General features: G+C 38.8%; 1 protein-coding gene across 1 annotated transcript; it reads left to right on the forward strand.

Annotated features, from left to right (window-relative positions):
- Window positions 1-91: 91 nt before the first annotated feature.
- Window positions 92-10238, forward strand: cnpy3 (canopy FGF signaling regulator 3). The gene is made up of 6 exons (XM_063009777.1): window positions 92-331; window positions 1519-1645; window positions 3268-3364; window positions 4063-4185; window positions 7041-7158; window positions 9398-10238. The coding sequence occupies exons 1-6, from the start codon at window positions 235-237 to the stop codon at window positions 9631-9633; spliced, it is 798 nt and encodes a 265-aa protein (XP_062865847.1). The 5' UTR covers window positions 92-234; the 3' UTR covers window positions 9634-10238.
- The last annotated feature ends 1893 nt before the right edge of the window (window positions 10239-12131 follow it).

The following is a 12131-nucleotide window of genomic DNA, read 5'->3' on the forward strand; positions in this document are numbered from 1 at the left end:
TGACCTCTTCTGTGCGTGCAGCGTTCAGCGCCTCCTGCAATTTTATTGGTTCTCCGTTGCCACTTCGTCGCTCTTTATTGGTCCATTTTGTAGCAGGGTTCCGTTTGTTGGTGTCTACCACGGAAGTAATAGCTTTGGAAATAAATAATGGTTAAAAGCAAGCGGTAACACCGTTATTTTTGTTTATTGTTATTTTGTCTTTATAAAATTACCTTTGGAAACGCGCAGTTTAAAATGAATTTGCTTATTTTAATGGCTTTATTTTGCCTAAGTGCGCTAATGGCTCGAAGCCACGACGGTGAATGGGTGCATTTACCGAATAAATGTGAAGGTGGGTTCGAATAATGTGTTATTACTGCTCTGTTAAACCTACGTTTTATTAAATAATGAACTGTTTATACATTTAGTGTGTAATAGAGGACCGGGTTTAAAAGTATCTAACTGTTAAACGATCATTCTAAGAGCAGAGGAGATGAGACTATCAGTGGCTGCATGATAACGCCTTTAATAATATTAATAATAATAATAACAATAATAATTTCAATTTCTGACCAGAATTAGTACCACAATTATATGGTCAGTTTAGGGACAAAAAAGAAACATTCATTTACTTAATAATTAATAACAATAATTACTATATTATTATTATCAGGTGGGGTGGGTGTTCAGATGAAGTAAATGTTATCATTAAATTGGTTTTATTCATGTTCATTTATTTAACATACTCAAATATTAACATACAAATATGAATTAGTGTATAAATTCTAAATTATTGCACAGGTCTTTTATTTTGGTATTTGTTTAGAAAAAGAGTAAGCAGGGTATGCTAGGGCAGTGGTCCCCAACCACCGGGCTGCGGACCGGTACCGATGTCTCGGGAACGATATACCGGTGGGTCATTTATTACCGGGCCGCACAGAAAGAATAAATAATTAGAGATCGCTACAAGAGCAATGAAATTTTCAAAACTCTTTGGGTGTTATTGTCTCCAATCACCATTAGGTGGGAGCAGCGTCTCGTTGCATCGAAAAAGATCAGGATTCACACTGATTTTCCATTCTATTATTGTTATTCTATTTTAAATCCTCCAGTCCCCGCCGGTCCGTGAAATGATATCTTGTATGAAACCGGTTCGTGCTGCAAAAAATGTTGGGGACCGCTGTGCAAGGGGAATAAGGAATACTCAAACTTTCATTTGTGAGGCAGTGCCAAAGTCATTTAGCTCTTCAATAAATCCTATTTTTTTTTAAATAAATAAAAATTTTGAGGTGTGGTTCATCTGTTTTAGTCTGTTTTTACCTTGTCAGGTTTAGATGAGGGGAAAAAAGATGTCTTACACATTGTAGATGCTACAAGGATTTATAAGTTATAAAACCGTGTCAGGACTGTTATCAGAAAGCAGAAGTGGGACCAGAGTGTAGTTATCAGGACAAGTACTTCCTCTTATTACAGAAAGCATGGGTTATTTATATCTGCCCTGTAAGTTTCTGTGCATTAATAACTTCTGTTCATTTTCAGTCTGTAAGTTTTTGAGCATAGAGATGAAGTCTGCCTTTGATGAAACTGGCAAAACAAAGGAGGTGATTGAGACAAACTACCGTTTCCTGGACGATAAAGGCACACCACCAATCAAATATGTGAAATCGTGAGTGAAAAGTTGTCCTTTTATTCGTCCTGCAAATAAAAATGGTGTGGGGAAAACAAATATTCAGCTACTTTCGTTTTTATTTAATATACAATATATGGCCACAAGTATGTGTATACCCCTTTTGATTATTTATACATTCACTTCACATTAAACAGTGATATTTTGACTGTCAGTAGTAAAAAGTTATGTTATATAAAAGGGAATAGGGGAAGAAAGTTTTTAGACACCTTATTTTAAGAGCCAACACAATATACAAACACCTTAACCATCCCTGTCAGTACAATTCATTTGCCACAGACTATCACGTCCTGACACACGTCACTGACTGCTTCTTTTCACCTGCCACAAATGGGAACTCGAAGAGAGCAGAGTCACTCACTACTATGCATGAATCAACCATCTCTTGTGCAGGAGCCTTGACCAACCAGCAGAGAACACAATTGCAGCAGTAGCAATGAACAACCCATTTAACATTTCCCCTTTCGTTAGTCACAGCCAATCGTGCTCGCCTGGGCGCCTGACCAGTCCATAGCACAGCTGAGGTTCGAATTGGACAGATTAGGATCTCAATAGTGGTGGCTTTAGACCACTGCACCATCTGAGTGCTTATTCAGCTTATTATTTTTGTAAAAAAAAAGTGTTGTACCTATGATTCCTATGATTTGTATCTGTTGGTCCTGGATTTTGTAAAGTTGCTTTGAGACAATGTATATTGTAAAAAGCGCTATATAAATAAAGTTGACTTGACTTGACTTGACTATGATTCCAAGAATGCCATACTTACAGTGGGTTGGGAGCATCATTATATGGGACTTATTTCTATCCACTGGATGGTCTTTTATAGCCTTTAAAATGAATGACTGTTTGCCTGGAGGAATAGGCCAAAATTAGATCCCACTGCTGCAAATAGCATATTATTTCTTACTGTTATAAACATGTAATTGCCAGGTACAGGTTATGAACAAGGTAGTAACTTTTTTATTTAAACATTTTTCCTATTTTTTTAATATTACAGTCTGGTTGTTTCCAAAATCCAATTCCTGCCTGCTGGCCCCACCACCCACGGCAGCAGTAAACTACCCATCTGACACCTGCAGTCGGCCGGCCACATCTTTTTACCACTTTTACAGTGCTGAAGTCTCACAAAGAGCTGTATCACACAGAGAGACACGCTAAGCACCTTGCAAATCATCCACCATTAGTGCACTCACAGACAGCGCAATTTTAAACAGTGGCATTCAAACACTGCCAGACCTCCTCTTCCCCAGGCACAACCAATTGTGCCAAAGCCGGCACCAGGCCAGGTAGATAGCACTGTCTGGGAATTGAACTCGACAGCCCAAGATCCCTAGCAGTTGTGAGCTGAAGTGTGGCCACTGCGCCATTATTTTTTTATTTTCTTTAATTATGCCTGTATTTATAAATACACAAAAAAATACATTTTGTTCCTGGTCGAATATGTTTTGTTGGTTTTTGAGGTAAAATAAGATTAAGAAATTTAGCAAACACGTTCCAAACATTTCTGTATGATCTTAAATAAACAAAAAAACAAATGTGGTTAAATTTTTTGTTCCATTGTATTGAAGAACAATAACTGATTGGGCAGCTTTGTGTTTTAGTGATATTCGTTTTATTGAGGTAATGGAGAGTGTCTGTTCACGGATCCTGCATTACAACCTACACAAAGAGAGAGATGGCAGCAATCGCTTTGCAAAGGTGAGAAACACCATTTTTAGATATCTATCTTAGAAAGCACACTGGTGCAGCAGGCGGCATCCTGTACATCTCTTTTCACGGTTACTATCTGAATTGTATTTTTTGCATTCCTCCCTCATTCTCTTAGTCTAGTCGTGTCCAGTTTGTCCAATTTACAGTTCTCTTATCGCTTTTTACCTGCAGTACATTTGAGCAGATCAGTATTTCATAAGAAGCGTCACACACTACCATTAGTGAATCAGCCATCCCTTATGCAGGCACCTCAACAAGAGCCCACAGTTGCAACAGCAATGAGCATCCCATTCACACTATCCCTCCCTCAGGCAGTGCCTGTAAAGACAGCTGGCCAATCCATAGCACAACTAAGATTCAAACTGCAGAGCTTAATATCTCAATGGTGGTGGGCTTGGAAGCTGGGGTCAGAGCAAAGGGTCATCCATTGTATAGCACCCCTGGAACAGACAGGGTTGAGGGCCTCGCTCAAGGGCCCAACAGTGGCTGCAAAGCAGAGCCTGGATTCGAACTGACTTCTTCTGATTGATATCCCAAATCTCTACCCACTAAGATGACCACTGTCCCACTTTGAAGTTTTCCACCCAACACTTCGTCCACATACTTTTGAGCATATAGGTATTTTTTTAAATTGTAGAATCCACTACTGTAAAGTTTTAATTCCAGTTTTATTTCTCTGCACAAAGGGTATGTCTGAGACCTTTTCTACTTTGCATAACCTGGTCCACAAGGGAGTGAAGGTCGTCATGGACATTCCTTATGAGCTGTGGAATGAGACGAGTGCAGAGGTAGCTGATCTCAAAAAACAGGTACGTATCAAATGAAATGCAGTTAATCCTTTTATGTAAATCCTTTCTGTTAAAAATGTTGATCCACAAATTTCATATTTATTTTGTTGATAGTAAACACCTGTCAGTTATCTAGGTAATAGTTGCATTAAATTAAACTCAGCTTTATGAATAAGAAATATATGAATATATTAATTGCTTAATTTCTTTGGTAATTTTTAGACTTGCATTTTTACTTTTGATTTGACCTGATGCCCAAAATTTTTTTTATTACATGCAAATTTAAAACTTCATTTATATTACAATGTAATAATGCACAACATGCTTGCGTGGTGCAGCAGTTCGTTTTGCTAGCCCACCACTGCTGAGATCTGAGTTTGAATCTCAGCCACCCGGGCATCTTGTATATCATTTTGAAGTATATAAAAATATTTGGAATATACTGAAAATTATTTAAAAGGTACTGTCTCTACATCACTTCAAGTGTAAGACAATACAAACTTTAAAGTTGTTCGTAGTTGCCATTGGCCTCTTGGAAGCTTCCCAGATCGATATTCTCCTAGCTCAGTCATCCAGTCTGGAAGGATGGCCCAATCTTGGCCAGTGTTGATGCTGCCATACACTGTCCACTTTTTGATAATGTTCTGAATGGTACTTCAAGCAATAAGTGAAGCCAGTAATTTTTTTCCGTCCTTCTACCTTGTGCCTTTCCACAACATTATCATGGCCTTTAATCAAGATCTTTTAAAAGCACCATTCGAACCTTGGTGGATTTTGTGTTACCATTCACGACTAGTTGTGGAATCCTTAAGGAACCTCCGGTTTAATTCTAAAGGTTATGATATGGAAGGTGATTGGTTGTACCTGAGCAAGTTGGGGCTGGTTATTAATCCAAACCAGATATTACTCAATAAATTATAATAATTTTAAAGTGTATTTTCACTTTGATAATGTATAAATAAAGCTTAGACTTTGTTTTATTATAATGGTCAATGTGACAAAAGAGGTGCTGTGGAGTTTTCTGGATGCAACCCCAACAAACCACGATACTACTCTAAATTATGACAGATGAATGTGTTACCCTTGTGCTTTGACTATTTTAAACAATGTAAAGTACTGTGTGAAGATTGTGGCTGTTGTTTTCCCCAAACATACAGTGTATCACAAAAGTGAGTACACCCCTCACATTTCTGCAGATATTTAAGTATATCTTTTCATGGGACAACACTGACAAAATGACACTTTGACACAATGAAAAGTAGTCTGTGTGCAGCTTATATAACAGTGTAAATTTATTCTTCCCTCAAAATAACTCAATATACAGCCATTATAACAATATATAGCCATGTCTAAACCACCGGCAACAAAAGTGAGTACACCCCTAAGAGACTACACCCCTAAATGTCCAAATTGAGCACTGCTTGTCATTTTCCCTCCAAAATGTTATGTGATTTGTTAGTGTTACTAGGTCTCAGGTGTGCATAGGGAGCAGGTGTGTTCAATTTAGTAGTACAGCTCTCACACTCTCTCATACTGGTCACTGAAAGTTCCAACATGGCACCTCATGGCAAAGAACTCTCTGAGGATCTTAAAAGACGAATTGTTGCGCTACATGAAGATGGCCAAGGCTACAAGAAGATTGCCAACACCCTGAAACTGAGCTGCAGCACAGTGGCCAAGATCATCCAGCGTTTTAAAAGAGCAGGGTCCACTCAGAACAGACCTCGCGTTGGTCGTCCAAAGAAGCTGAGTGCACGTGCTCAGCGTCACATCCAACTGCTGTCTTTGAAAAATAGGCGCAGGAGTGCTGTCAGCATTGCTGCAGAGATTGAAAAGGTGGGGGGTCAGCCTGTCAGTGCTCAGACCATACGCCGCACACTACATCAAATTGGTCTGCATGGCTGTCACCCCAGAAGGAAGCCTCTTCTGAAGTCTCTACACAAGAAAGCCCGCAAACAGTTTGCTGAAGACATGTCAACAAAGGACATGGATTACTGGAACCATGTCCTATGGTCTGATGAGACCAAGATTAATTTGTTTGGTTCAGATGGTCTCAAGCATGTGTGGCGGCAATCAGGTGAGGAGTACAAAGATAAGTGTGTCATGCCTACAGTCAAGCATGGTGGTGGGAATGCCATGGTCTGGGGCTGCATGAGTGCAGCAGGTGTTGGGGAGTTACATTTCATTGAGGGACACATGAACTCCAATATGTACTGTGAAATACTGAAGCAGAGCATGATCCCCTCCCTCCGGAAACTGGGTCGCAGGGCAGTGTTCCAGCATGATAATGACCCCAAACACACCTCTAAGACGACCACTGCTTTATTGAAGAGGCTGAGGGTAAAGGTGATGGACTGGCCAAGCATGTCTCCAGACCTAAACCCAATAGAACATCTTTGGGGCATCCTCAAGCGGAAGGTGGAGGAGCGCAAAGTCTTGAATATCCGCCAGCTCCGTGATGTCGTCATGGAGGAGTGGAAAAGCATTCCAGTGGCAACCTGTGAAGTTCTGGTAAACTCCATGCCCAGGAGAGTTAAGGCAGTTCTGGGAAATAATGGTGGCCACACAAAATATTGACACTTCAGGAACTTTCACTAAGGGGTGTACTCACTTTTGTTGCCGGTGGTTTAGACATTAATGGCTGTATATTGAGTTATTTTGAGGGAAGAATAAATGTACACTGTTATATAAGCTGCACACAGACTACTTTTCATTGTGTCAAAGTGTCATTTTGTCAGTGTTGTCCCATGAAAAGATATACTTAAATATCTGCAGAAATGTGAGGGGTGTACTCACTTTTGTGATACCCTGTATGTACCCCTTCTTGGTCAGTTGTGTGTTAACTGCATAATGCTTTTTTCTTTTCGCTGTCCTAGTGTGATGTGATGATTGAGCAGTATGAGGAGGTTATTGAAGACTGGTATAAAGGCAGCCAGGACGAGGATCTCACGATGTTCCTGTGTGAGAAACATGTCCTAAAAGGACAAGATACATGTACGTTACATACAGTTTCTTTGTTTAACAAATGAGAAAAACATGGACAGACGTCCAAAGAAACACTTTTCACATCGAGCAGAGAATGACAATAATTATTCATGACCATCGTCAGATGAGTTATATCAGCAAAGCCAGGCCCTCAGGGTAAAATTATCTAATACAAAAAGCCCTAAAGTGTGTCCATGATTAACTGTTAATACATGGTCCCCTCCACAACTGTTGGCACCCCTGGTAAAATAAGTAAACAAAGTTAGAAAAATCCAAACTTGAATTGGTGACAGGCTTATCTAAGAAAAAACCACATGTGCCACAATTAGACACACTCGCATTTAATACTTTGTACAACCTTTTTGACCAATAAAACAGTACTATGTCTTCACTTATAACATCATTTAAGTTTGGAAAATACATAACATGGAATTTAAGACCATTCCTCTGTACAGAATCTCTTAAATAATGCTGTGGTCCTACTGACATCCAGTGGTTGAATTTGGTAACGCCTTGTTTGGCTGTATTTGTACAGTTTTGCACTGTACACCGATCAGCCATAACATTAAACCACCTCCTTGTTTAGGTGTTTAAAAACTCCAGCAGCATTGCTGTGCCTTATCCACTCATACCAGCACAACACATACTAACACACCACCACCATGTCAGTGTCACTGCAGTGCTGAGAATGATCCACCACCTAAATAATACCTGCTCTGTAGTGGTCCTGGGAGAGTCCTGACCATTGAAGAACAGCATGAAAGGGGGCTAACAAAGCATGCAGAGAAACAGATGGACTACAGTCAGTAATTGTAGAACTACAAAGTGGAGCTGATAAAATGGACAGTGAGTGTAGAAACAAGGAGGTGGTTTTAAATGTTATGGCTGATCTGTGTATGTGTCGTTTTCCCTTTAACTTGTCATTTAAGTTTGACCAAACACCCCTGCGCTTTACATTAAACAGAATCTTTTAAAGTGAGTCAGTTGAACCTGTTCAGCTGGGAATCGGATCTTTTGGCTATTTGTCTGTGGTCAAAAAGGACTGGCATCCCACTGAGCAAAGTTAGTGATATTATAACCCATAATTGGTTTGGTTTCATCTATCTATATCTTAACAAAAATGATGAACAAACTTATATCTAATGGCATTCTGTATTACTTATTACCAATAACAAATTCATTTAAATACTATTAAATTATTAAATTATTTTAGCCATAAATGGTTAAAACCCACTATAAACTATGTTGGCACTTTTCTGGGAATCATTCGTAGTTTATGTGGAATGTATTTGCACTAGAAGAAACTGATGATCACTGCAAATCCCACTGAACTCCATCTAATTTTTGATAAAGAATTATTTCTAAAGAAAAGCAGATGTGGTTGTGGATGTAAAGACCTAGATTCCATTACTTCTCTGTATTCATACACTGTATGGACAAAGGTTTTGAAACATCTCTTCTCATTTCTAGTGTAATAAATCAGTTGTATAAAAGAACTATATGTCTCCAAAGGCAAGAGTTTAGGTAAGGTCCCCTCCTGTTCCAGCATGACTGTGCCATTGTGCACAAAGCAAGGTCCTTAAAGAATGAATAAAAAAATGGTTTAAAGCGGTGGTCCCCAACCTTTTTTGCACCACAGACCAGTTTCATGTAAGATATAACTTCACGGACCGGCAGGGGCTGGAGGATATAAAATGGAATAACTATACTACTTACAAATAAGTTTTTTTTCGCTGCAACAAGACTCTGCTCCCACCTAGGAGTGATTAGAAACAATAACACCCGTAAAAAAGTGTTTTTATTGCTAATGTAGTGATCTCTAATTATTCATTCTTGGTAACGGTCCACGGCCCTGTGGTTGGGGACCACTGGTTTAAAGAAACTCCACTGGCCTGCACAGAGCCCTGAGCTCCGCCTCACAGAACATCAGTTGCCCAGCCATGCAAATGCTTTGTTGACTGAATGGGCACAAATTCCCAGTCATACTTCAAAATTGTTCAGATTAGTGGCTGTTATAGCCACAAAGATCACATAGGGATGCCCAACAAGCTCATGGTCATGTCTCCAAATACATTTGGGCATATAGTGTATATGTTAGTGCTACACAGAGCAAGAAGGTCACAAAAGTATTTGGGCACAAAATGTTTATTCCAGGATGGAAATTTAAGACAAACCGAAACAAACAAAACACTTGGAAGTGATTTAACTTTTTTCTAACAAGTTCCTCCCTTTTTTATTCTCTGTGAAGCTTGTCTACAGGAAAACTGGGCTGGGAAAAAAGGAGACACTGCAGCCATAGCGGAAGACAAAAAGAAAAAGAAGGGCAAAAAGAAGGGCAAAGATGGTGAGCGTGGCCAAAAGAAGGACAAGAAAGTCAAGAAGAAGAAGAAAAAGAGTAAGCAGAAGAATCAGGAGGAAGGACATACAACAGACGAGGAGATTCAAGAAAGTGTTCCTCTGCATCGGGAGAAAAGTGAACTTTGACTTGCTGTACTTCATTCAGTTTTGTTTGGCTTCTATTTTCTCACTCGCCTGTCAGTATAAATGTGTGAATGATCACGAGTATGGTTTAGAGCTATAAAATGGCTAGGTGGTTTATTTTTTCTGCATTTTGTTCTGGGTCATTGTAAGTGATGTTTAGTTTTCTCTTTAATGCATTATGGTTAAAGAACTTTGCCACAGTTTATGGTTTTAAATCCCCTTTTTTAGTTTCATAGTGATACAGGTTATGTTCTCATATATGCTTATTCAGAATTAAAAAAGTGTCAGTGTTACTGGGAACGATTTGATGATAAACGTGTTTTTATGATGAAGTATTTGCTTTGGATATTAAATGCTATTATTGACAACTGTCAGATTGTGTGTGTGTGTGTGTCAGTTGTATTGCAATATGTGCAATATATGCAGTTTATGCAAGACGTGTATTTAGCAGGCGTTATAAAGGTCACAATTCTACCACATCCCACCTCCCTGGTACTAAACAGGTATAGACAGATTGTGTTTTGTGATTTGATTTGATAGAGATAATCTACAATGCAGTTGTTAATGCAGTTTTGTGCCCTTAAATAAAACTGGAGGTGTCAAAAAAACAGACCTGATTTTCTTCACTTTCTGCATCAGTTAAATAGGATAGAATGCCTTTTTGTCATATATACATATACAGGTGTACAGTACAACGAAATTCTTTTTTCGCATATCCCAGCTCATTTTAGAAGCTGGGGTCAGAGCGCAGGGTCAGCCATCATACGCATCCCTGGAGCAGACAGGGTTAAACTAGTTCAGCATTGTATTCCATAACCACCCACCCACCAGTGGCCATCACTGGCTTTTACAGCCCTTACTACACTTTCAAACTGAGTTTGTTGGAATTTCAAATAATTAAGTCATAGAATATCTGTGAGGTCAGCTCTTTAGACAAAAAGGCCTGGAAGGAAATATATGTTCAAGTTTATGTGAATGGTGTTTATTTAGGTTAAGAACTCTGCAGTTAATCCACAAAACTCGTTATTTTTATTGCCACAAAGTTAATAAAATGTGTATAATTGACTATTCAACTGTTAGCAATAGTTTGGGTGAAACACTTGTACTCAGTAATTAGAAGGGGTGTCTATATAGTGACATTGCACATTAGTTAGACACAAATGTCAAGATAAAATATTAATCTGGATTATTGTGAGATTGGCATAGAATGTAATACTGGGTCATAGGCATTAAAACATTTATTATAATTCATATAATGAATTATGTTTTTGTATTTTACATGGGCATGAAGTCAGTACATTTACATTTACATTTTCAGCAGACGCTTTTATCCAAATCGACTTACACAATGAGTGGAACACGATGAGCCTTGCTCAGGGACCCAACAGTGGCAACTTGGTGGTGGTGGGGCTCGAACCGGCAACCTTCTGTTTACTAGTCCAGTACCTTAACCACTGAGCTATCACTGGCCCAAGTCAGTAGCTCTATAACTAGATAAACCTTAAACTAAAGACCTGTGTGGCTAAATTGAATTCTTTTTACTTTCTTTATGCTGTAAAAACAATTGGTGATTTGTTAATTCTCTTTAACCTTAATTCAACCGAAAAAAGTTAAAAGATTTCCAGTGTTTTTACCTACCAACTTCATTGTATTTAATAAATTTAAACACATTTAGTATTTGATACCAGTGTTCCTTCAGTTTTTCTATTAATAACCCTTTGTAATGGTTTGGGAACAAAGGATAATTGTAGCAGTTTTGCAAGTGGAATTTTTGCCCATTCTTGCTTAATACAAGACTTAGACAAGACTTAGCAGCTCAACAGTCAGTGATCTTTGTTATTTGATTCTCCTCTTCGTGATGTGCCATACATTTTCAACAGGAGACAGATCTGGACTGCAGGCAGGCCGGTCAAGCACATGCACTGTGTCAATGAAGCATTGTCTTGCTTCCCAGGAAAAGATATCTCTAAAATCACAATACTGTATATGCCTTAGGATTAATAGTATCTTAACAAGTATGCAAGTCACCCATGCTGTGGCCACTGATGCACCTCAAAAGGCCATTTACATTCAATGTTCAACCATGCACGCTTGTTTTTGCAACTTTTGTTCACAAGACAGTTGAGTTTTAACATTTGTAGTGTAAATAAATCCATTGTTATTTATTTAGTTCTTATAATAACACTTTAATGATCATCATTTGTATGTTTTCAAAAGATTTTTAAAGGTTGCAGATGTCAAGCCCATTAGTTATTCTAAACATTTGCAAGAAATAGGACGTACATATGTGGCTAAAGTTGGGAATTGCAAAACATCTCATTTACCAGAAGTTGCCTAGAGAAAGCTTTTGCTATCAAAGGCCAACAAACTCAAGCCTCTACAGTTTGCCAAACATTGCTGTAGCTTTCAGTGGGACTATGTGCTGTGGGGGCAGTGATAGCTCAGTGGTTAAGGTACTGGACTAGTAATCAAAAGGTTGCCGGTTCGAGCCTCACCACCAC

This window comes from Trichomycterus rosablanca, chromosome 15, assembly GCF_030014385.1.
Source record: "Trichomycterus rosablanca isolate fTriRos1 chromosome 15, fTriRos1.hap1, whole genome shotgun sequence".
NCBI lineage: Eukaryota > Metazoa > Chordata > Actinopteri > Siluriformes > Trichomycteridae > Trichomycterus > Trichomycterus rosablanca.